The sequence below is a fragment of the Chiloscyllium punctatum genome, chromosome 32, assembly GCF_047496795.1.
Source record: "Chiloscyllium punctatum isolate Juve2018m chromosome 32, sChiPun1.3, whole genome shotgun sequence".
Taxonomy (NCBI): domain Eukaryota; kingdom Metazoa; phylum Chordata; class Chondrichthyes; order Orectolobiformes; family Hemiscylliidae; genus Chiloscyllium; species Chiloscyllium punctatum.
The window spans coordinates 56,350,945-56,377,815 of record NC_092770.1 but is presented as its reverse complement, the minus strand read 5'-3'; the positions used below and the strand labels follow the sequence as shown (position 1 = coordinate 56,377,815).

Here is a 26,871-nt window from a genome sequence, read left to right as displayed (position 1 = left end):
CCCTTTTCCACCCTATGTTAATGTGCCGATGTGGACTACGACTTGGGGCTGCTCCCCCTCCCCCTCAAGGATCCCCAAAACATGATCCAAAACATCACGAACCCTGGTACCTGGGCGGTAACACACCAACCGTGAGTCTCTCTCATTCCCACAGAACCTCCTGTCTGTCCCTCTGTGCCAGAAACCTGTACCCTTGGCTTACCCCTGGTAAGTGGAACAGCCACAGGGGATTCCTGCACTGTCTGCTGGTTCCCTTTCCATCCCCTGACTGTCACCCATCTGCCTTTGTTGACTATCTCTAATCAGTCCTTGCTTTTCCAAATACATGTACATCCTGTCCCTCAGGATTCCCTCCAACAACTTGCCCACCACCAGGCTCACCAGTCTATAGTTCCTTGGCTTGTCCTTACCACCTTTCTTAAATAGCAGCACTATGTTAGCCAACCTCCAGTTTTCCAGCACCTCACCAGTGAGTATCGATGATACAAATATCTCAGCAAGAGGCCCAGCAATCACTTCCCTAGTTTCCCACAGAGTTCTCGGGTCCTGGGGATTTATCTCCCTTTGTGCATTTTAAAACATCCAGCACACCCTCCTTCGTAACATGAACATTTTTCAAGATGTCACCATAAATTTCTCCACAGTCTATATCTTCCTTGTCCTTTTCCACAGTAAACACTGATGCAAAATACTTGTTTAGTATCTCCCCATCTCCTGTGGTTCCACACCTTGCTGATTTTTGAGGGTCCTTATTCTGTCTCTAGTTACCATTTTGTCCTTAATGTATTTATGAAAACCCTTTAGATTCGCCTTAACCCTATTTTCTAAAGCTATCTCATGTCCCCTTTTTGCCCTCCTGATTTCCCTGTTGAGTATACTCCTACTGCCTTTATACTGGTTTCAGGATTTATCCGATCTCTGCTGTCCAAACCTGACATATGCTTCCTTCTTTTTCTTGACCAATACTTCCATTTCTTTAGTCATCCAGCGTTCCCTACATCTACCACCCTTGCCTTTCACCCTAACAGGAACATACTGTCAGTATCTCATGTCTGAAGGCTTCCCATTTTCCAGCCGTCCCTTTACCTGCAAACATCTGTCCCCAATCAACTTTTGAAAGTTCCTGCCTAATACCGTCAAGATTAGCCTTCCTCCAATTTACAACTTCAACTGTTAAATTTGATCTATCCTTTTCCATCACAATTTTAAAACTAATAGAATTATGGTTGCTGGCCCCAAAGTGCTCCCTCACTGACACCTCAGTCACTTGCCTGGGTTTTTGATGTAATTTCTTCTGAAAATAGGCACACACTAAAACCGTCAGGTTAGCTGGCAGGTACTTGTCATTTCTCCCTGCGTCCCCATCCCCTGCCTCTCTCTTCCCCAGTTCACTTTCTCTCCCCCTCTTCAACCCATCCCCTCTATTCCCTCTCTCACCGCCCTCCACTTCTCTTCCCTCTCTATCACCCAACCCCTCCCTCTCTCCCCTGTTTCCCCCTCCCTCCTCTCCCACCCTCCTCCTCTGTCTCATCCCTTTCCCCTCTCACCCCCCTCCCACTGTCTTTCCCCTCACTCTCTCTCCTCCTCCCTCTCTGCCACACATCCCCCTCCCATCACTGCCACCCTCCTGCACTCCCTCCCAACCATTCTCCACATCTCTCCCCCTCTCCCTTTCCTTTCTCTGTTTCCTCTCTGGCCTGTCACTCCTGGTTTGCTGGTCTTAGACTGGGGTGGACATGGTTAAAAATCCCACAACACCAGGTTATAGTCCAATAGGTTTAATTGGAAACACTAGCTTTCGGAGCGCGGCTCCTTCATCAGGTCATTAGTGGGGCAGGTACATAGGACAGAATTTATAGTAAAAGATCAAAGTGTCACACAACTGATGTGATGTATTGAACAAGCCTCAATCGAGGTTAGGTTTTTAATCACTGAGAATGGGGATGCAGGTTTTGATTAACATGTAAATCCCATAATAATGCCTGAACAGAGATGTCCCTTTTTCTTTATAAAACCTTAAGTTATCTCAGGACTGTGACTTGAAAGAAGTTCTGGGATTTACATACTAATCAAAACTTGCATCCCCATTCCAAGTGATTAAAGCCCTAAAAGCAATCCAGATTTGTTCAACAAATCGCATCAGTTGTGTGACACTCTGATTTTTTCCCTATAAATTCTCTCCTATGATCCTGCCCCACCTGCTGAAGGAGGAGCGAGCCGAAACTTGGTGCTGGTAAAGAAACCTGTTCAGTCTATAACCTGGCGTTGGGGGATTTTCAACTCCTCTCTTTGGCAGTTGGCAGTTTCGCACGGATTCGCTCATCTCTGGGAAATGAAAGTGAAAGTGAAGGAGAGAGAGAGAGAGAGAGCAGTCTGCGGCTGAACAGAACTGGATTCGGAGCCGGAGCGGGGAGATACTCAGTGAGTGTCCGGGGAAGGGGGAGAGCTGGAGGGGGGCACAGAGTGAGACAGAGAATCTGTGCACGGGGGCGGGGGAGCGGGACGGGGCGAGAGGGAACAGGGTTCAGGTGAAATCTGGCAGGAAGTTTGCTTGGGGGGACTTCTCGGTTTTGCTGACGGGCTCAGACGGATTTCTTGCTGTCCATCCTCAGGAAGGTGGTGGATCGTGCTAACTCCATGTGGATCTTTCGGTGTGTCCTTGCTGGACGAGGTCAGTGGCTCTGAGGTGGTGAAGGAGACATTGTCTCAATTTGTCCTGCCTGCTTTAGTGATCAATGTGCGATGTCAGGGTTTGTGTCCCCACCTCCAACCCCAATGAGTGATCGTTCTTTTAAGATTTTATATTGTCATATTCAGTAAAGAGATCTTATTATTAAATTCTTTGTCAGGCCTTCAGGCAGGTGTAATTAAAACCAGATTAATGTCATACTCTATTTGAATGCTCAGTCAGCCCAGCTCTCAGTAATCAGGGTGATGAGGGCTATGAAACCTCGGACCTCGCACAGCCAATGAATATTCACAGATATTGTGGACTTGCTGCAGATCCGGTGAAGGGCAGGGACAGTGTGTAGCTGCAGACAGGGGCTGGACACAGACAACAGAGCCAGCTCCTGTGACGGGAAGGAACTGTTCCTGATCAATTAATTCGCCTCGTTGTTAGCGGAGAGATTAAAGCAGAGTTTAAAATGCGTCTGTGAACGAGTCATTGGCTGCAATCATGGAAAGACCCTTTATCCCGATTCTCCGCCTTCTGCCAGACAGCCAGCCCTCGATCCATGCTCGTTTCTTGTCCGTTGTTAAAGGCCGACTGGGTCTCCAAGTAGATCATGTCCACTGGGTCTCCTTGGTCTAACTTGCTTCACAACCGGTGGACAGACTGGTTGCCATTCCAAGGTCTCAATACCAACGAATGGGATGTCTCACTAACACTCCCAGCTCATGGTAGGTCTCACAGGCACTTTCAACACATGAGAGATCTAACTGTTAATCCCAACTCATAGGAGGGGGGATTGTCACTTTGACTTTACAGGAGGACCATCTGTCACTCCCAGATTGCAGGAGGACAGACCGTCACTCCCAGGTTACAGGATGAGACACTGTCATTCCTAGGTTACAGGAGGACTGACTGTCATTCCCAGGTTGCAGGAGGACTGACTGTCACTCCCAGGTTACAGGAGGCCTGACTGTCACTTCCAGGTTACAGGAGGACAGACCATCACTCCCAAGTTACAGGAAGGCAGGTTGTTTTTATTGTTACACCCAGGTTACAGGAGGACTGACTGTCACTCCCAGATTGCAGGATGAAAGACCGTCACTCCCAGGTTACAGGAGGACAGATAATCGCTCCCAGGTTACAGGAGGACTGACTGTCATTCCCAGGTTACAGGAGGACAGAAATGACACTCCCAGGTTACAGGAGGACAGACTGTCACTCCCAGGTTACAGGAGGACAGACTGTCACTCCCAGGTTACAGGAGGGCATATTGTTACTCCCAGGTTGCAAGGTGGATTGACTATCACTCCCAGGTTACAGAAACACTGACTATCACTCCCAGGTTACAGGAGGACAGTCTGTCACACCCAGGTTACAGGAGGACTGACTGTCACTTCAAGGTTACAGGAGGACAGTGTGTCACTCCCAGCTTGCAGGAGGACTGACTGTCACTCCCAGGTTACAGGAGGACACACTGTCACTCCCAGCTTGCAGGAGGACAGACTGTCACTGCCAGGTTACAGGAGGGCATATTGTTACTCCCAGGTTGCAGGTGGATTGACTGTCACTCCCAGGTTACGGGAGGGCTGACTGTCACTCCCGGGTTACAGGAGGACAGACTGTCCCAACAAGGTTACAGGAGGACTAACTGTCACACCCAGGTTGCAGGGGGACTGACTGTCACTTCCAGGTTACAGGATGAGACACTGTCGCTCCCAGGTTACAGGAGGACTGACTGTCACTTCCAGGTTGCAGGAGGACAGACTGTCACTCCTTGGTTACAGGAGGACACACTGTCACTCCCAGGTTACAGGAGGACTGACTGTCACTCCCAGGTTGCAGGGGGACTGACTGACACTCCCAGGTTGCAGGAGGCCTGACTGTCACTCCTTGGTTACAGGAGGACAGACTGTCACTCCCAGGTTACAGGAGTACTGACTGTCACTCCCAGGTTGCAGGGGGACTGACTGTCACTCCCAGGTTATAGGAGGGCAGACTGTCACTCCCAAGTTGCAGGAGGACTACCTGTCACTCCCGGGTAACAGGAAGATTGACTGTCACACCCAGGTTACAGGAGGACTGACTGTAATTCCCAGGTTACAGGAGGTCTGACTGTCACTTCCAGGTTACAGGAGGTCTGACTGTCACTCCCAGGTTACAGGAGGACTGACTGTCACTCCCAGCTTGCAGGAGGACTGACTGTCACTCCCAGGTTACAGGAGGACAGACTGTCACTCCCACGTTACAGGAGGGCAGACTGTCACTCCCAGGTTGCAGGAGGCCTACCTGTCACTCCCAGGTAACAGGAAGATTGACTGTCACACCCAGGTTACAGGAGGACTGACTGTAACTCCCAGGTTACAGGAGGTCTGACTGTCACTCCCAGGTTACAGGAGGTCTGACTGTCACTCCCAGTTTACAGGAGGACTGACTGTCATTCCCAGGTTACAGGAGGACTGACTGTCGCTCCCAGTTTACAGGATGACTGACTGTCACTCCCAGGTTACAGGAGGCCTGACTGTCATTCCCAGGTTACAGGAGGACTGACTGTCACTCCCAGGTTGCAGGGGGACTGACTGTCACTTCCAGGTTACAGGAGGACAGATTGTCACTCCCAGGTTACAGGAGGACAGAGTGTCACTCCCAGCTTGCAGGAGGACTGACTGTCACTCCCAGGTTACAGGAGGACAGACTGTCATTCCCAGGTTACAGGAGGACAGACTGTCGCTCCCAGTTTACAGGAGGACTGACAGTCACTCCCAGGTTACAGGAGTACTGACTGTCACTCCCAGGTTGCAGGAGGACAGACTGTCACTCCCAGGTTACATGAGGCCAGACTGTCACTCCCAGGTTACAGGAGGCCAGACTGTAACTCCCAGTTTACAGGCGGACTGACTGTCACTCCCTGGTTGCAGGAGGACTGACTGTCACTCCCAGGTTGCAGGAGGAGAGACTGTCTCTCCCAGGTTACAGGAGGTCTGACTGTCACTCCCAGGTTACAGGAGGCCAGACTGTCACTCCCAGGTTACAGGAGGACAGACTGTCACTCCCAGGTTGCAGGAGGACAGACTGTCACTCCCAGGTTACATGAGGCCAGACTGTCACTCCCAGGTTACAGGAGGACAGACTGTCACTCCCAGTTTACAGGCGGACTGACTGTCACTCCCTGGTTGCAGGAGGACTGACTGTCACTCCCAGGTTACAGGAAGATTGACTCTCATGCCCAGGTTATAGGAGGACTGACTGTAACTCCCAGGTTACTGGAGGTCTGACTGTCACTCCCAGGTTACAGGAGGCCAGACTGTCACTCCCAGGTTACAGGAAGTTTGACTCTCACACCCAGGTTACAGGAGGACTGACTGTAACTCCCAGGTTACTGGAGGTCTGACTGTCACTCCCAGGTTACATGAGGCCAGACTGTCACTCGCAGGTTACAGGAGGACTGATTGCCACTCCCAGGTTACAGGAGGACTGATTGTCACGCCCAGGTTACAGGAGGACAGACTGTCACTCCCAGGTTACAGGACTGTCTGTCACTCCCAGGTTGCAGGAGGACAGACTGTCACTCCCAGGTTACAGGAGGACAGACTGTCACTCCCAGGTTGCAGGAGGACTGACTGTTGTTCACAGGTTACAGGAGGACAGTCTGTCACTCCCAAGTTACAGGAGATCTTATTCTTTCTTACAAGGGTTTGACTGTTCTTTCTGGGTCCCCTGGAGTACCCTTCTCCTCATAGGTCTCACCATCATTCCCAACTCAGGTGGAAGGCTACATGTTACTTCAAGGGTTATAAAGGTCTGACTGTCACTTTAGCTGATGTCAGGCTACACTCCCAACATGAGGTCTGACTGTCAGTGCCAACTTAAAGGGAGATTAGAGTTATGCTGGAAAAGCACAGCAGGTCAGGCAGCATCCGAGGAGCAGGAAAATCGACATTTCGGGCAAAAGTCCTTCATCAGGAAAAGGCCTTTTGCCCGAAGCGCTGATTTTCCTGCTCCTCGGATGCTGCCTGACCTGCTGTGCTTTTCCATCACCACTCTAATCTAGACTCAGATCTCCAGCATCTGTAGTCCTCAATTTCGCCAACTTAAAGGGAGTCTGTTACTCCCCAACTTATAGGAGGACTGACTCTCTGTTCCAACTTACAGGAATTTTGACTATCATTTTCAAGTGTCTGGGAATCTGGCAGTTATGCTCTACTTACAGGCAACATCTGACTGCTACCCCCAAATCATGGGCGGTCTGACTGTTACACCCACATGATGTTTGCCTGTCACTTCCAGCTCATCAGAGGCTTATAGACCAGTTAGTTACACTTCTATCGTGAGGAAATTGCTGGAGTCAATCATAAAGGAGGGAAAAATCTGAAGTTGTTCAATTTGGAACGGGGGAATAAAAGAACAGGATGCAATATATATGGAAAAATGCTGCAGAAAGCTGCAACACAAAAGGACTTGCTGGTCTTTGTGTGCAAAACACAGAAAACAAGCACACAGGGCAGCAGGTTAATCAGGAAGGCTAATGGAATGCTGGCCCTTATTTCAAGGGGGTTGGAGAATAAGAGTAAGAAAATCTTCCTGCAACTATACACGGTGCTGGTGAGACCACATCTAGAATGCTGAGAGCAGTTTGGTTCCTTTATTTAAGGAAAAATATAATTTCTTTGGAGGCAGTTCAGAGAAGGTTCATAAGCATGTCCCAGATATGGGGGGGGATTGTCCTTATGAGCAAAGGCTAAACTGGTTGAAACTCTCCTCACTGGAGTTTAGAATAATGGGAGATGATCCCATTGAAACAGAGAGAATTCTTAAGGAGCTCCACTGTCACCTGATGAAGGAGCGTCACTCTGAAAGCTAGTGCTTCCAATTCAACCTGTTGGACTATAACCTGGTGTGTTGTGTGGTTTTTAACTTCGTTACACCCCAGTCCAACACTGGCATCTCCAAATCTTAAGGAGGTTGACAGTGTAAAGGCTGAGAGGATGCTTCCCCCATGGGAGAGTCCAGCACCAGAGGGCACAGTCTCGGAATAAAGGGGCACCAATTTCAGATACGGATCAGGAGAAATTTCTTCTCTCAGAGAGTTGTGAGTCTTTGGAACTCCTTGCCTCAGAGAGCTGTGGGGGCAGAGTCCTTGTGTGTATTTAAGACTGAGATGGATAGAGTTTTGATCAGTAATGGTTATGAGGAATGTTGGATCAGCTATGATCCAAGTGAAGGGTGGAGCAGGTTCGCAGGGATGAACAGCCCACTCCTGGTCCTGTTTCTAATGGTTTTCTTACGGTCTTTATCTCTTATTTTTATTATTCTGGCCAGAACGCAACGACAACGAGGAAATACCAAGGAGTAAAAGCAAGGAGTCCACAGGCAGTACGAGGCTGATGGTATGTTCAGTATTTCTCTCTGTCCAGCCAAAGAACTGAGCTTATGCTTCAATGATACTTGGGGGCTGTTCATCAAAGGGACTGCTTCGATACTCTAAGTCAATGTCTGACTGAAAGTGGGAATTACTGGACTGAGATTAGGAATTGCTGGACTCGGATTAGGAGTTACTGAACTGGGATTAGGAATCACTGGATTGGCATCAGGAACCAGAATAACAAGCTGATTTTTCCCTGTAGCTTCCAGTAACTGTGACTAATAATGTGCCCTATGCTGCCTTTGCAACCTGATTCCCATGGAGATGAACTGTCTGATTGACCCCCTCCCCATCGTATCCCCAACCTCCCCTGCCATGTCTCGGAGCCCCTTGTCTTGTGTCGTTCTTTCCAGGCAAGCTCATACGAATCTTATAGTTGGAAAAGCACAGCAGGTCAGGCAGCATCCGAGGAGCAGGAAAATCGACGTTTCGGGCAAGAGTCCTTTATCAGGAATGAGCCTCATCCTACTCCTCAGATGCTGCCTGACCTGCTGTGATTTTCTAGTACCGGACTCTTGACTCTGATCTCTTGTATCTGCAGTCCTCATTTCCTCCCTAGGGAGTCTTATCGTTGCTGTGTGTCAGACCGATACCTGTGGGGGTTGGTTTATTTCTCCTGGGATGGGGTGATAGCATAAAGGATGTGGAAATTTGAGATTTTTGGTGATACTGGGTTGAGGGGAGATTTGTTAGTGTGTAGCAACGACCTGGGAAATTAGGAATCATTCCAGCCTTTGGTTCTCATCATGGAATCCGTATAGCGTGGAAACAGGCCATTTGGCCCAACAAGTCCACACTGGCCCTCTGAAGAATAACCCACCCAGAGCCATTACTCGACATGAGAACAATGAACCAACCTGCATATCTTTTGGATTGTGGGAGGAAACCCTCGCAGACACACAGAGAATGTCCAAGCTCCACACAGACTGGAATCGAACCCAGGTCCCTAACGTTGTGAGGCAACAGTACTAACCACTGAGCCACTGTTTAGTAAGTAAATCGAGAGGCTGTTTGTTGGTCTGTACTCTTCATATCTACTGTACCAGGGGCATAAGTTAAAACTGGCGAGACCAGATGAGGGGTGGAGAGTTACAGTCAAGCACTGAGAATTTTCACAGCAATGGAACTGAATCCACAGCCTGTTCAACTTCATTATGGCAGCGCTCTGCTAGTGTCTCATCTCTGAGTATGAGCTTGCCCCATTACAGCAGCTATATCAGCAGCATGGTGGGCAAAATTGCTAAATGCAGCCCCTGTCATCTTGCTCTGTGACAAGTCCACATTCCCGATTTATCACCACCCTATCTGAGGCTGCAGTTCCTTGTTGTCAGACAGGGAGTTCAAAGGATACTGATGAAACACCTGGGTGTTTACAGACATTTAGGAATTTCATTGTCATTTTCCAAATTAGCAGGGTTGTGATATTAGCTTCCTGCCTCCTCACTCCTATACCTCAGGTTGGTTTCAGCCTCTGCACAGCAAGATCCCAAATCAGGACAGTGACGCAATATTCCAGTTTACACTGACTGCAGAGCAAGTGGGAGGTCAAGGAAGTCAAGGTGGTGGAGGGGTACAGGTTAGCAAGGAGGTGACAGTGAGAAAGTAAACTGCTGGAATAAACAAGGTGGGAGGGAAGGTCTGCAGGAGCATTCTGGAAACTAAATAGGAAAATTGAACACTTCCTGAGCATGAGGGGAAAAGTGAAGGGAATTTTATTCACTCAGCCACAGGGACTGGTCAAAGCACTTTTTATATTAGTGACAACTATTTCTAAACAGAATCACAGGGCGTCAGATTGGGTTAATAAAGAATGAGCCCAGACAATGAGTCCAGAAACCAACCTCTGCTCTGTAAATCCCTCTGCTTCCATTGACTGTAGGGACAGGAGTACTTGGAACAGGAGTACTGCTTGGCACACCCTCCTCATTCCTGAAGAAGGGCTTATGCCCGAAGCGTCGATTCTCCTGTTCCTTGGATGCTGCCTGACCTGCTGCACTTTTCCAGCAATACATTTTCAGCTCTGATCTCCAGCATCTGCAGTCCTCACTTTCTCCATAGGAGTACAGGGCAACCTGAAGTTGAACAGGCTGTGGATTCAGTTCCATGGCTGTGAAAATGTTCAATGCTTGACTGTAACTCTCCATCCCTCATCTGGTCTCTCCAGTTTTAACTTATGCCCCTGGTACAGCAGATATGAAGACTACAGACCAACAAACAGATCATTACATCTCTATCCACTTTGTAAACTGGTGGCATGGTGGCTCAGTGGTTGGCACTGCTGCCTCACAGTGCCAGGGATCCCGGGTTCAATTCCAGCCTTGGGTGTGGAATATGCGCACTCTTCCTGTGTCTGTGTGGGTTTGCTCCAGAATGACACGTGCGGGGAGTATTTCATTTGGATAATTGAATGTTCGGATAATACAGTTTACCCAAGCATCGGGACCTTGAGATCTTGTTTGAATAAGCTGAAGTTTGGATAATCGAGGTAACTCCATATACCTGCCATTGGCTCATATCCCTCAATACCTTTGCTTAACAAAAAATATCCATCCCAGATTTAAAATTGACAACTGATCTAGCGTTCACTGCCATCTGTGGAAGAGAGTTCCAAACACCAACCATTCTTTCTGTGTCGGAGTGCTTCCTAACATGTCTCCTGAACAGACTGGCCTTAGTTCTCAGACTATGCCCCCTATTTTTCTACAATCCCCAACCAGTCGAAATAGCTTATCTTTGTCTACCCTGCCTTTTTTTGTTAATATTTTGAAGACTTCAATCAGATCAGCCCTTAACCTTCTAAATTCTAGAGAAAACAGACCTAATTTGTGTAAGTAAAATTCAGAACTGTGGACGCTAGAAATCTGAAACACAAAACAGAAATTGTTGGAGAAATTCAGTAGATCTGGCAACATCAGCGGAGAGGGTAACAGAGTTAACACTTTACATCTAATGACCCTTCTTCAGAATTAGTTTATAACGTTACGGTATCATCTACACTGTCTACAATTCTGCCTAAATTTGAGTCATTAGCAAATTTGGATATAAGAAGTTTGATGCCATTATCTGAGCCATTAGTAAATAACATTGTGAGTTCCAAATCCCCACCATTTTCTGTTTATCATCACGTCCGCTCTAAACCTTCTGTCCCTTGCCCAAAATCTATTCCCCAAGGTCATCGATCTTTCCATCAAGGGGAGGACTGCTTACCCTAACTATGCCCCTCATTATTTTATACATCTCAATCATGTCCCCTCTCCTCTGCTCTAAGGAAAGCAAGCAAACCTGTCCAATCTCTCACCATCACTGAAACTCGCCAGCCCAGGCAACATCCTGGTAAATCTCCTCTGCATCCTCTCCAGTGCTCTCCCTCCAGTAATGTGGATTCCAGAATTGCACATAACACTCTGGCTATGGCCTAAGGGTGGTAGGAGCAGAAAGTTTTATAACGTTTAAGAAGTACTTAAGAAGTGGAGTGGTGGATAATGTGGAGGGCTGTTGTAGGTTGCAACAGGACATTGACAGGATGCAGAGCTGGGCTAATAAGTGGCAGATGGAGTTCAATCTGGAAAAGTGTGAAGTGATTCACTTTGGAAGATCAAATTTGAATGCAGAATACAGGGTAAAAGGCAGGATTCTTGGCAGTGTGGAGGAACAGAGGGATCTTGGGGTCTATGTCCATAGATCCCTCAAAGTTGCCACCCAGGTTGATAGAGTAGTTAAGGAGGCGTATGGTGTGTTGGCTTTCATTAGCAGGGAATTGTATTTAAGAGCCGCGAGGTTATGCTGCAGCTTTATAGAGTCCAGGTTAGACCACACTTGGAATATTGTGTTCAGTTCTGATCGCCTCATTACGGGAAGGATGTAGAAGCTTTAAAGAAGATGCAGAGGAGATTTATCAGGACGCTGCCTGGACTGGAGGACATGTCTTCTGAAGAAAGGTTGAGGGAGCTAGGGCTTTTCTCATTAGAGGTGTACATGATGATGAGAGACATAGATAGATTGGATAGCCAGAGACTTTATCCCAGGGCGGAAATGGATATCATGTGCTGTAGACTTCCATGACTCAATGACCTACTCACTGTTTAAATTAATAAAAATGAATGAATGCAAATAAGTGAGGCACTAACACAGATCCTTGTAGGGCACCACTGGTCACATCCTGCCAAATTGAGTATCTACTCACTATCCCTACTTTAAGCCCCTGTCACTGAACCAATTTCCCAGCATTTCAGTAATTTGTCCTCAGCACTGCAGGCTTTCGACTGGGTTTTCATTGAGCTTCTTAGTCAGGGAGGATTGCAGATGCTGGAGATCAGAGTCAAGAATGTGGTGCTGGAAAAGCACAGCAGGTAAGGCAGCATCCGAGGAGCAGGAGAGTCAATATTTTGGACATAAGCCCTTCATCAGGATTAATGCCTTCCTTGGATGCTGCCTGATCTGCTGTGCTTTTCCAGTACTACACTCTTGACCCCATCCAGAATTTAACATTATTTTGTCAGTCTGGAGTCAGATTGTAACAGTCCAAAATATCCAATAGCCTGAACCTTCCCTACTTTACTCCATCAGCAACTGACCAAAAATTCCTTCAGGAAGCAAATCTTTCCTTTAAAGATACAATGAAAAACAGGAACAGAGATTCTATACTGTATACAGTGAGTACAATGACACACTGTATGCACTGTGCACAGTGATATTAATCCTGTACACACCATGTGCAGTGACATCTACCCTGTACACACTGTTTCACCTCTCCTGAAGTTTCCAGTCCTGTGTATGGCCAGCACCTTTGTCCTCGGCCTTAACAAGAACTCATGGTTCAGCTCCCTGACCAGGAACTGATGAAGGGCTTATGGCTGAAACGTCGATTCTCCTGCTCCTTGGATGCTGCCTGACCTGCTGTGTTTTTCTAGCACCACACTCTCAACCCTGATCTTCAGCAACTGCAGTCCTCACATTCTTCTAGTCAAATTTGAGCTGGCTCCAGTAACTTTTATTTTTAAAGTAGATAATGTGAGAAGTTCAGGGGCTTGCTGAAATAATCAAACCCATGTTTTGAACAAACAGCAATTAACTTTACTGGACAGTGCTTCGAAACAGAAAATCTACAATAAATGTGCAACTTAGTTTAAAGACCCTGAATCAACATATAGTAAATTTGGGGAATAAACTGTGATTGAACATCATACAGTGCACATCAAACAGCAAAAAGTGATCAAGACAATCCTATCACGTTGATTTCTCAATCATCTCAGATTTGATGACCTACAGTATAATTATCATCTGGGGGAGTTACTGATAAATCTGTGGGAACTGTCTTGATCATGTTTTGCTCTTTGATGTATTCCATAGGCTGTTCAATTATAGTATCACTCATTCATCAGCGGTCTCTCACAGATGAGGATGACTCTCCACTCTCAGGGAGGCTGGGTGGGTGGGTGGCCGTAAAATTTGACGCAGCTACTGCAGGCTCTGTTACACTTGAGGCAGAAGGTTGTCATGGGAAGGGGTGGGTCGAGCGTTGCTATGGCAGCACACTCCTTAACGCTGTTCTCTCCTGGCTTCTGCTTCTTCCTGACGGAAGGTCCCGTGATGCTTGATGCCTTCCCTGATCCTCCTCTTTCAGTTTTGACGGTCTTGGGCCAATGATTCCCAATTGTCCATGGGCATGCTGCACTTTGTCAGTGAGGCCTTGAGGGTATCCCTGAAGCACTCCCTCTGTCCACCTGCTGTTTCAAAGCAGGGAGTACAGCACCTCAGTATACTCAGAGTCTCAGTATACTCATGCTCTCACACACACCAGCTTCCAGTCTTACTACACTTCTTGGTCAGTAACCCTTAAACTGTTCTCACTGAGTTCTTCAAAAACTCCTAATTCTGTGCAGAATTGCATTTAACAGCCAACTGTTTGGAAGTGAATGTGCCCTGAATGTTATATTATCACAGAACGTTGGCATGTGCAGCACACAGGATACGTCTGGGAAGAAGGCGAAATCACAGCAATCAGTGACAAACTCTCCTGATGAGCCAATCGCTAGATGCCTGGATATGGAGGAAGGGCCAAGACAGCTGCAGGCTCCATGGCCCTACTCCAGTGGCAAGTTCAAAAATGGTAATTCTCTGTGTGTTACTGCTCGACTGTCATTTTCTTTCGTACAGTTTCTATCCTGGCTCTAGGTCTATCATTTGTTATCTCCTGGTTGTCCCCTGGATACTGGATCCCTCCTGACTCTGGGATCAACTCTACCCAAATCTGAGATTGGTCCTCTCTCTGATTCTGGAATCTATCACGCCCTGATTCCTGGGATTGATTGCTCCCTGACTCTGGGATTGGATCCTCTCTCTGACTCTGGAATCCTATGCTTCCTCATTCTGGGATTGATTGTTGCCTGACCCTGGGATCTACCTCTGGGATTGGTCCTTGAGTCTTACACGAGTACCAGGCACTTCGGCCCATCATATCTATGCTGACCAACATACACCAAGCTAAATGTTTATCTGCACTTGTCTAAAGCCTGCTAAGTCATGGCAAATGCCATTTGTCCAAATGCCCCTTAAATGTTGCAAGAGTACTTGCCTCCACCACCCTCTCAGTCAGAGCATTCCATACTACTACCACCCTCTGGGTGAAACATTTTTCCTCAGATTCCCCTTAAGCCACTTACTCCTCACTTTAAACTTATGCCCTCTGGTCTGAGACAAGTCTGCCATTGGAAGAGATTCTCACGGTCTATCCTGCCTGTGCCTCTCATGATGTTGTATATCTCAGTCAGATTTCCATGACCCTCAGCCTCCTCTGCTCCAAGGAAAACAATCCCCTACTATCCAGTCTCTCCTTGTGGATGACTTTTCAACTCAGTCAATATCCTGGTGAACCTCCTCTGCACCCTCTCCAAAGCATCCACATCCTTTAGGTAATGTGACAGCCAGAACTGTACACAGTATTCCAAACTCAGCAGAACCAAAGTCCTATACAACTGTAACATGACATGCCAACCCTTGTACTAAATACCCCGTCTGATGAAGGAAAGCAAGCTGTATGCCTTCTTGACCACTCTATCGACCTACGTTTCCACCTTCAGGGAACAATGGACGTGAACACCCAGATATCTCTGTACATCAATTTTCCCCAGGGCTTTTCCATTTACTGTTTCGTTCTCTCTTGAATTGGATCTTCCAAAATATATTACCTAGCATTTAACCAGAATGAACTCCATCTGCCATTTCTGTGCCCAACTCTCCAATCTATCTATATTTTGCTGTATTCTCTGAGAGTCCCCTTTACTATCTGCTATTCCACAATCTTAGTATAACCTGCAAACTTGCTAATCAGACCACCTATATTTTCCTCCAGATCATTAATGTTTCTCACAATCAACAGTGATCCCAGCACGGATCCCTGTGGAACACCACTGGTCACAGATCTCCATTTTGAGAAACTCTCTTCCACTACTACTCTCTGTCTCCTGTTGCCCAGCCAGTTCTTTATCCATCTAGCTAGTACAGTCTGGACCCCATGCAAATTCACTTATGAAACACCTTACTAAAGTTCATGTATATGACATCTGCAGCTCTTGCCTCAAGCAACTTTGTCACTTCCTCAAAGAATTCTATTAAATTGGTAAGACATGATCTTCCCTGCACAAAACCATGTTGCCTATCACTGATAAGACCATTTTCTTTTAAATGGGAATAGGTCCAATCCCTCAGTACCTTCGTCAGCAGCTTCCCTGCCACTAACGCCAGGTATTAGGTATCTCTGTCTAAGCCCCACCACTATTCTCCCTTGGCTCCCATAGTGACCTGAGATATATCTCATCAGGCCCTGGGAATTTATGCACCTTTATGCCCATTAAAACATCTCATACCTCCTCCATGTTCATCTTAACATGCTCTCGGACCTTACCTTTCCAAATGATAGCCCCAGCTACAATGTCTTTCTCCTTTGTGAATACAGGTAAGACATACCCATCTACATCCACTGTCTCCCCTCACAGTTTTGCCCTTTTGGTCTCTAATAAGTCCCACTCTTTCCCTGATAATCCTTACTTTTAACATACTTACAAAATGCTTTGAGTTTTACTTGATCATATCAGCCAAAGATATTTTCTTTTTAAGCAACATCCTGCACTCTATGTTTTTAAAGTGCCTCCTTGTTTTGCATGTGCTGTATCCAACATAAGCTTCCCTCTTTTTCTTTACCAAAGTCTTGATATCCCTGACATCCAGGATTTATGATACCTGCCAATGGAGTGCATGTGAGACTGAGTCTATCATGTCATCTTACATTGACTTGCCTCTCAGTAATGTCTAATTCTCTTCCACTCTCAGCAAGTTCTTTGCTGTTTTCTTGGCTGTCCCAGTAACAACACCCCCCGCCCCCCACCTCCCTCCATTTCTCTCTTTTCTCTCTTTCTCTCCTTTTCACTCTCGCAGATGAGTGATTGTACAGCTCAACAAGTTGAGTTGTCCAAGTGTTTGCTATATTTAAGGGAAGACACGGCTAACTGTGTGTGTCTTCTCTCAGGTTTAGTGGGGCTGTCTAATGGTGGCCTGACCTGCTGTGTCAACGTACTGCTCCAGAGCTTCTACCTAACTCCTGAATTCACATCCATATTACAGCGGTATGTATTACACCTTCATTCTCACAACAGGCAGCGATGGTGGCCATTGAAACATTCACTTCTGGTCACACCTAGTACACACACTCTGTTTATAACTGTGCTGGGAAGTTTGATGGGGACTTCACCTTCTGTTTCAGAGTAGAGGGAGGTTCACTTTCAGGTTACAAGAGTAGAGATTAAATTACAGTCTGTATTACAACACATGAGCACATTGAGCTAAGTGTGATGGAGCTCATGCGTTGTTGCAGACAGTCTGGGTGGTTTGTGCCAATTGGAGAAGGCTGTCCTGGAGACTCAGGGATTTGACTAGCTACACTAATTCCACTTTGCAGCAGTAGACCCATAGCTTTGAATGCCACAACACTCCGAGTCTCATCCAAGTGCTTTTTGAAGGCTTTAGGTTTTGAAGGTTGCTTCAACTAACCTCCCAGGTGGTGTAGAATCATAGAATCCCTACAGTCTGGAAACAGGCCCTTTGGCCCAACAAGTCCACACCGACCATCCGAAGAGTAACCCACCCAGACCCATTCCCCTACTCTATTATTCTATATTCGAGTCGAAAAGTGTGGCACTGGAAACACACAGCAGGTCAGGCAGCATCTGAGGAGCAGGAGAGTCGATGTTTCAGGCATAAGCCCTTCTTCAGGAATTCCTGATGAAGCCATTCCTGATGAAGGGCTTATACCTGCAACATCGGTACTCCTGCCCCTCAGATGCTGCCTGACCTGCTGTGCGTTTCCAGTGCCACACTTTTTGACTCTGATCTCTCACTCTACATTTCCCCTGACTAATGCACCTAACCTACATGTCACTGAACACTATGGGCAACTTAGCGCGGCCAATTCACCTAATCTGCACGTCCTTGGACTGTGGGAGGAAACCAGAGCACACCCACGCAGACACAGGGAGAATGTGCAAACTCCACACAGACATTTGCCCAAGGCTGGGATCAAACCTGGGTACCTGGCACTGTGAGGCAGCAGTGCTAACCACTGAGCCACCATTACCCTCTAGGTGAAAATAATTTTGCCTCATATTTTAATTATTTTTTAAAAATTAACTCACAGGATGTGGCTGTCTCTGACTAGGCCAGTATTCATTGGCCACCGCTAATTGCCATGTCTATGCAGAGCAGTTGCAAAACACGAATACACTGTAGATTAATATACAACAAGCTCCCGCACACAGCAACATGGGGATGCTGATGGTTTCTGGAATTAAAAATGAGTTTAAAAATCTGGTGTAATAGTGACCACTGTCAATTCTCATAACAACCCATCTGATTCACTAATGCCCTTGAGGGAACATGATGGTCTAGTGGTATTTTTGCTTGACTGTTAATCCGGAAACCCAGGTCACGTTCCGGGAACATGGATTCGAAACCTGCCATGGCAGCTGGTGGAACTTGAATTCAATAAAAATCTGGAATTAAGAGTCTGGTGATGACCATGAATCCATTGTTGGTTATCAGAAAAACCCATCTGGTTCACTAATATCCTTTATGGATGGAAACTGCCATCTTTTTGAGACCTACATGTGACTCCAGACCCACAGCAATGTAGTTGACTGTTAATTCTCTGGCTAATTTGGGCAATGAATGCTTGTCTAGCCAGTGACACCGTCATCCCGTGAGTGAATTAAAGAAAAGGAACCCTCCCACCCATGTGATTCCAGACTCACGGTAATGTGGCCAACTCATAAGCTGAAACAAAAAACTGTGGATGCTGAATTTATAAAAATGAAAATAGAAATTGTGTGAGGTTTGACCAGAATAATACCAAGGGAGGAATGATGAGGACAGTTTAACCCAACTAGAGTTGTATGTCTTTGAGAATCAGTGGCGAAAGGGGCAACTGATCTGAAAAGTGGTCTCGGGATCTTGTGGTTATGGATGGAGAGTTCACCTATCTGGTGGGTCAGAGTGGATCGAGTCAGACCTGAGATCTGAGGGTTTGATGCTGGTTCCAGCTGCTATGGGGTTGGGAAACTGCCTCCTTGCCCTCTCCATGGCTGGTGTCCCTTGCAGTAAGTCAGACTTGCTCCTGGGTGCAACACTCCAGCAGTAGTTCCTCACAATGCTGAGAGTTCCAGGATCTTGATCCAGTGATAGGAAAGCCAAGGCAATGTGGTGTCAGGATAGAGTGTAGCTCAGAGGAGAATAATACATATCATTCGCTTCTCCTATTATAGGGTAAAGACAGTAATATCTGAGGCAATAGACTGGGGTGGAAAGCTGGCCTGATGGTGGAATGTACATACAGCAGACCTGTCAGTCCCATCCTACTGTATTCACACATCCAGCCTGGAATGTTATCTCTCCTGGTTTGTTCCAGGTGGGATCAGATGGAAAATGATGTTAATGCGAGAAACATCCCTTACCACATGTGTCGATTGTTTGACCAGATGCAGACCTCAAAGTCTGGTCGAGTGAGCGCGGAGATGTTTCTTCACTGTCTCCAGCTGAACCATGTGAAAGGTATGTCACTACTGTTCTCAAATAACAGATAGTTCTTGGAATGGAGCCTTGTACTTATTCCCAGAGCGAATTGTTCCTGAACGATTCAGGTTGTGTAACTGAAATGCAGTCACAAGAAGGACATTTAACCAATTATAGGAGGGACTTGCATTTCTGTTGAGTTTCAAAATGTTCCAGAGAACTTTACAGTCATTGATGTACTTGTTTGAATTGTACTTTTAATGTAAGGAATGTAACAATCAGTCCAATCTGACCAAGTCAAAGAATGTTTTCATGTGATATCAGTTAATGAATAAATATTGAGCAAGGCAACGGGGTTTGTTGCTTGAATATTGCCATTGAATCTTTTATATTCATCTGAGAGGATTTGCCATTCATTCAAAACCAGCCTCTACTGCCCCGGAGTAATCAGCTGGATTAATCAGTGGCTCAGTGGTGCCTCACAGCACCAGGGTCCCAGGTTCGATTCCAGCCTCGGGTGACTGTCTATGTGGAGTTGGCACATTCTCCCCGTGTCTGCGTGGGTTTCCTCCGGGTGCTCCAGTTTCCTCCCACAGTCCAAAGATGTGCAGGTTAGGTGAATTGGCTATGCTAAATTGCCCGTAGTGTTAGGTGCATTAGTCAAGGGTAAATATAGGGTAGGACAATGGATCTGGGTGGGTTACTCTTCATAGGGTCAGTGTGGTCTTTTTGGGCCAAAAGGCCTATTTCCATATTGTAGGGATTCTAACATCTAACTAAGAACTGGAATGTATGACTTTATGGCACATCTTCTTCTTCTATGCCTTTTCTCTCTCATATCTTTCTTTGTCTCGGTGTCTCTCTCTGTCTGTCTATCCTTATGTCTCTCTTTGCTGCTCTCTATGCTTTTCCTCTCTCTCTCTGAATGTCACTCCCAACTTCCTCTGTTTTCCTGTGTCTCCCCTTTTTTTAAATCTCTATTTGTCTGTCTGTCTCTATATCTCCTTTTCTCTCTCTCTGTATGTATCTCACTTTCTCTCCATCTCTCTCAACCCCTCTCTCTGGATGTCTCTCATTCTATATATTTTGTCTCCCTCTGTCTTTTTGTGTACGTGTGTGTCTCTCTCTCTCAATGTAGCTTTCTTCCCCGCCCACCCTACTGTCTCTGTCACTCCATGCTCTCTCATTTTCTCTCTCCCTCTCTCTGACTGTCTCTCTCTCTCCTTCAATCTCTATCTGTCAACCTCTCACATTGTATCTATCTCTATCTCTCTCTCTCTGAATATGTCTCTCTCTGTCTGTTCATGTCTCTCTTCTGTCTTTCATGTTCTTTCTCACTTTCTCGACGTATCTCTCCCCATGCAACTCTGTGTCCCTCTCTACATTTCTCCCTACCTTAGATATTTATCTGCCTCTTTCTTGAGTGTACTGTTCTGTGATAAACAAATTCTACAGTTTAGCTACCCTTTATACATGCATAGAGTCATAGAGATGTACAGCATGGAAACAGACCCTTCAGTCCAACCATCCATGCCGACCAGATATCCCACCCCAATCTAGTCCCACCTGCCAGCACCCGGCCCATATCCCTCCAAACCCTTCCTATTCATATACCCATCCAAATGCCTCTTAAATGTTGCTATTGTACCAGCCACCACCACTTCCTCTGGCAGCTCAATCCATACATGTACCACCCTCTGAATGAAAAGGTTACCCCTTAGGTCTCTTTTATATCATTCCCCTCTCACCCTGAACCTATGCCCTCTAGTTCTGGAATCCTCGACCCCAGGGAGTCTGTTTACCCTCTCCATACCCCTCATAATTTTGTAAACCTCTATAAGGTCACCCCTCAGCCTCCGACGCTCCAGGGAAAACAGCCCCAGCCTGTTCAGCCTCTCTCCATAGCTCAAAACTTCCAATCCTGGCAACATCCTTGTAAATCTTTTCTGAACCCTTTCAAGTTTCACAATATCTTTTTGGTAGGAAGGAGATCAGAATTGCATGCAATATTCTAACAGTGGCCTAACCAATGTCCTGTACAGCCGCAACATGACCTCCCGACTCCCGTACTCAATACTCTGACCAATAAAGGAAAGCATACCAAACGCCTTCACCATCCTAGCTTCCTGTATATATGCAGGTGAACACATGCATACATGAATACACACATGCAAACACACACACACACACTCAAAGCATTACATAAGATGTGATTTTGATCACTGGAACAGATACTATGTTGGATATAGCACAGTTTGAGTTCCAGGTGATGGGTGAATGTTTTCATCTTATTCCTCGCATGTGGACAGAATTAGTAAGGCTGTGTTTGCTGCCAATCTGTCATCCTTCTGAGGATATTGGAGAGCGGACAATGTGGCACAGAAATTCCATGTAGGCTGGAGTGAGGAACTAGGGCAGTTTCATTTTCTTAGAATCCTATAGTACAGAAAAGGCCCTTTGAGTCCGTACTGCTAAAGCAGCTGTTAATCTGTGTGAATCCCATTTACCAGTACTGGGCTCATAACCTTGAATGTTATGACTTCTTAAAGGTTGTGAGGTTTCCTGTCTCAACCACCCCCTCCCGGGCAGTGCACCACCAGCGATCCCCCCCAAAAAAAACCTCCTGCCTTTCACTTTAAAATTATGCCTCCTTATTATTAATCCTTACACTAAGGGGAGCAGCTGCTTTCTATCCACCCTGTGACTGCCCCTCGTAATTTTATAGACCTCTATCAGGACCCCCTCCACCTTCTTTGCTCCAAAGAAAACAACCCAAGCTTATCAGTCTCTCTTCACAGCTAAACTGCTCCATCCCTCTGCAGAGCAGCGAATCTCCTCTGCACCCCCTCCAGTGCAATCACATCCTTCCTATCGTATGGTGACCAGAACTACACACAATACTCCAGCTGTGGCCTAACTAAAGTTCTGTGCATCTCCAACATAATCTCCCTGTTCTCATCATCTATACCACAACTGATAAAGGCAAGTATTCTGTTTGCCTTCTTAACTACCCAATTCGCCTGTCCTGTCACCCTTCAGGGAATCTGTGGCACACGCACCCGGTGTTCCTCTGAGCTTCCTAGTGTCCTGCCAGTCATTGGGTACTCTCATTATCTTGTTCCTTCTTCCAAAGTGTATCACCTCACACTTATCAGATTAAATTCCATCTGCCACCAATCTGACCAGTTGACCAATCTATTTATAGCCTCCTGAAACTTAAGACCTTCTGCCTCAGTTTTAACCAACTGACCAGTCTTCATGTCATCCACAAACCTACTTATTAATTCCCTACATCACCTACATCATTAATGGCAACCACAAACAATAAGGGGACTAGCACTGATCCCTGTGGGGCGCCACTGCAAACCAGGATCCAGACTCACAAACTGCCTTCTACCACCACCCTCTGCCTCTTGTCACTCAGCCAGATTTGGATACAACTTGCCAAGTTACCCTGGATTGCATGTGCTTTTACCTTCTTCATCAAAGGCCTTAATTGAAATCCATATAATTACATCAACTGCACTCTTCTTACTTACACTCCTGACCACCTCCTCAAAACATGTTCATCATGATTCTCTCTGACTATTCCTGATAAATCTCACTTCTCTAAATGGAGATTAATTCTCTCCTTCAGTATTTCCTCTAATAGTTTCCCTACCACTGATGTTAGGCTCATTGCTCTATAGTTCCCTGGTCTATCTCTGCCACCCTTCTTGTAAAGTGAAATCACATTAGCTGTCCTCCAGTCCTCTGTTACCTCTCCTGTGGCCAGAGAGGAATTAAAAGGGTCAGGGTCTTTGAGATTTCCTCCTTGTCGTTCCTCTGCAGCCTGTGATGCAACTCATCTGGACCTGGGGATTTGTCCACATTTAAACCTACCAAAACCTCCAAAGCCTCTTCACTCTCTGTGTCAATCTGCTCAAGAGCGTTAGTGAACCATTTCAATTTTCTGAACAAACTGATGTAGTCACTGTTCTGATATTGATACCAAATTCCCAAATTTGTCGAAATTACTTCCACCACAAGTCAGCACTTGTAAGGGGGGAGCTGAGTGGAGCACAGAGGGGGATCTGGTGATGTGAGTTGCTGCTGTCTGAATCCATTGTGATGGTGGCTGTGATCCCATTAGAGATTCCTGCTGCTGCTGGATCCTGTCCCAGAAAACAGCAAGCTCCCTGCTCGGGGAAGTCAGACCTCTTCCATTGCCAGTCTGGCCCAATTGTAGTTGGAGTGCTAGAGTTGATCAGCCTCTGAGTGAAACAATTGGTTTCACCAGCTTATATATGTGACAGAAAGAGATGAAATATGATTAGGTATAGATTTACTGAGCAGAGGTAGTGAATAGCTTCCTGGGTCAGGTGCAGGATTGAATTGAAAGGTTGTGAGGTTATGTTAAACGTATGACAAACCTTGGCTAGGCCACATTTGGAATATCAGCTGTGTGAGGGCTCTGCTTGTGTGTCTGACTCTGTATCATGGCAATGAAATCAGACAAGAGCAACTCTTGGTGCCTGGATTAAAATCCTGTATAAGGTGTGCTGCTTGGTGTAATTCAAATCTGGTGATTAATCTGACACGTTTCTGTTTTTTAAGTATACACACAGAATGATGCAGCGGAACTGTTTCTCATCGTTTTTAACCTTTTACTGGATCAGTTACAAACTTCAGCTATTGTAAGTATAGCAATTCTTTTCTCCATTCAAATTCAACCTGTGTTACAACTGAACAATTTACTTCCTCAAAACATCAACAGCCAGTCTCAGTGTAGGTATTTTCCTAATCAACCAGTTCAATGATGCTGTTTCACACCTCTGGAGCAGGTGGGAATTGAAGCTGGGCCTCCTGGTCCAGAGGTTGGGATACTGGGCATTACCATAAGTCTTCCCCATTTGTAATCATTGTGTTCCGATGTGTCGTGATCCGCAGCAGGTGGGGGTTCAACCAAGGTAGGAATACTATCACTGAGCTAAAAACGCCTTCCCCATGACAATGTAAATGCAGAATACCAGGAAGTAATGGGACATAGAGTAATAATCATTCCCTACAGAGGGAGCCTAGGATTACAGTCGTTCCACATTTCACATTGTTACTCTGCCAAAATCCATTTGTACATTTACTCTGTTGAGTGTCACTATTAAAATTTTAATCTGTACATGTTTGCACCACATCATTTGTCTGATGTTTACTCTGTTCATTGTTATTCTGTTTCTTGTCATGTTTATTTATGCTATTTATAAAGCTCTATTTATGCTTCATATTGTTGTTTTTATTACTTTTCTTTTCAGTGTTAACCTGTTGTTTAATCTTCTCAATGGTGGTTAAGAGGAACAATTATCAGCATGCCCTGCAGATGCACCATATGCATGATGTGGGACTGACTATGTGCTTGTCCCAGAGTTCTGCTTTCAATTTGAGGCAGTTGTATACAGGTGTAATGCCCTGTGGGTGGAGCAATTCGGTGAGACTTGCTGTGATACTGTATGCCAGGCTGCAAGTCGGCAGCTGAGAAATTGATCCCCTTGTGAAACATGGCTGCTGTCAACAGACTGGAACTGCCAACAGATGCAGCTCATTGCTGGAGTTAGAGTTCAGAAGAAACTCTGGGAGTCAGTTACTGCAGTAAGGAGGGTTGATGTCTTGGGATATCAAAAGAGACTTTGTGGATAGAGCTTAGAAATGAAAAGGGGGCAGTCACACTGTTAGGAATATATTACAGGTCCTGAAATAGTCACCAGGCTATTAGGGAAGCAGACGTGTAGACAATTCACTGCAGTGTGTAAAGTCATTAATAGGGTAATTATATTCGAGGATTTCAACTTCCCCAATATGAACTGGGATAAATATAATTTAAAGGGTTTAAATAGGCAAGAATTTTTGAGAGCCTTTTACATGAGCATGCAGATGGTCCTATAAGGGATGGTGCAGTGCTAGACTTAATTCTGGGGAATGAACCTACACTGTGTTCAACGTGACAGTAGGGGAGTGCTTTAATGGCAGTGACCACAACACCATACATTTTACATTTGTTATGGAAAAAGAAAAATATAGCCTGCAAAGCATTTTGGATTGACTGTACCTTTAAGAGAGTTAAAAGCGAGCAGAACTACCTGACAGCACCAAGTGCTCTGAACAAGATATCATGTAACCTTTTGGTCCAGCAGCTAGGGTAGCTGGTTGCCTGGAGACAACAACAAATTCACATTAGGCCAATCAGTTTAAACTATACCCCAAAAAATACCAAACTGCAATCAAGTTTGAATTTAGTATATTGATATTACTAAAAGCCAATGACACAATCCAATGCTTTGGGGTATAAGACCGGGGAAAATTGAACAGTTGTGGGAGAGAACTGCCAAAAGACCAACAGATGTAGGTTGCTAGTGAGAGCTCTTTGAGTGGTACCTGTCTAGAGAAGGAGTGTGCACAGAGAAAAACATCAACACTGACCTGGAGAGCAAATCTACAGAGGAAGATTTGGCTGGTTTTGAAACTTGAAATTTCTGGTAAATCTTACTCGGGGTTTTTTTTCAGACTAGCATTATAGGAGGGAAAGTAAAAGATAGATTAGAGGAAGGAGTTGTAAATAGTTGTTAGTTAGTTATTCTCTGTTATACTTTAAGAAATAAAGTTGTTACTTTTTACTTTAACTAGCTCTTGGTCTCTCGAAGTTTCACAGATTACTGCATTTCTGTGTTGCTGGTTTCAAATTAACAGAGGGGGTTTACCCCCGTGTCGTAATATGAGAATGGCAGATTTGGTTAAAGCGTAGCGTCGCTGGGTAGCGTAAGGAGTACTGATATTTAAGTCCCTTAAACACTTCTTCGCCTCGTTGAATGCCTTCCTCTTTCGGACCAGAGCTGGGGAAAAGTCCTGGAATAACATGATCTTGGATCCTTTATAGATCATAGCTTGGGGGTCTTTTCCAAGATTTCTAGAAGCTTCTAGGAGTATCTACCTCTCCCTATAGCTCTGCAGCCGGAACAGGACCAGGTGGGGACGCTGGTTTAAGCCAGGCCCGCGTATTGTGACCCGGTTGGCCCATTCTACCCTTACCTGGCCTGATCCAGCTTCCAGATTCCTCTTCCTCTTCCCATTCGGGAAGGCCCAGCAAACGAATATTTTTTCGACAACCTCGATTATCGAGGTCGTCAGTGTGATTCTCTAAGGTCCGGACTCGTTGTTCGAGAGTCCGGACCTGATCTACGGCCGATTGCGCTGTAGTTTCGGAGGTCACAGCCTTTAGCTCCACCCCTCCGACTCGGCGCTCGATTTCCTTGATGTCTCGGTCGTGCTTCTGCAGCGCGGTCGAGAGTGAGTCCCATCGATTTCGGGGACTCCTCGATAAAGGCATCAATCTTCGCATCCAGTTTGCAGACCATCTCCACCAGGCTGGTTACTGTAGGTAAGGCCCCCGGGGGGGGCTGTGGACACCTCTGCTGCAGCTGGAGAGGGAGAGGGTGGGGGAGGGAGTCCTGCTTGCTGAGAGCTGCGAGCTCCCTTCCCTTTGGTCATTTTTACTAAATATTAGACTGTTTAAATGTAATACTAAGCAACTAGTTAAATTTAACAGCTATTATGAATGATTTGGTGAGTGTGGTGGGGGTGGGTGACCCACTTTACCCAAGTCTTGGGAAGAGCACGATAGACTCAGACTTGCTGGGTCGCCGCCATCTTAGATCACCAGGTACAGAATTTAAGAAGATGATGACAATGAGGA

The 26,871-nt window shown here is 46.0% G+C and overlaps 1 protein-coding gene across 2 annotated transcripts in view; it reads left to right on the top strand.

Moving 5' to 3' along the window:
- Window positions 1-2,308: 2,308 nt before the first annotated feature.
- Window positions 2,309-26,871, top strand: part of usp18 (ubiquitin specific peptidase 18) — a 53,131-nt gene continuing 28,568 nt past the window's right edge. Inside the window, exons 1-6 of one of the 2 annotated variants that reach the window (XM_072551423.1) lie at window positions 2,309-2,421; window positions 7,991-8,058; window positions 14,054-14,202; window positions 16,618-16,714; window positions 19,048-19,190; window positions 23,748-23,827. In XM_072551423.1, the coding sequence (XP_072407524.1) occupies window positions 14,139-14,202; window positions 16,618-16,714; window positions 19,048-19,190; window positions 23,748-23,827 (384 nt within the window). In that variant the 5' untranslated portion in view covers window positions 2,309-2,421; window positions 7,991-8,058; window positions 14,054-14,138. Of the gene's footprint in view, window positions 2,422-2,614; window positions 2,672-7,990; window positions 8,059-14,036; window positions 14,203-16,617; window positions 16,715-19,047; window positions 19,191-23,747; window positions 23,828-26,871 lie in introns of those variants that run through there. The other variant, XM_072551422.1, reaches the window with a different exon arrangement.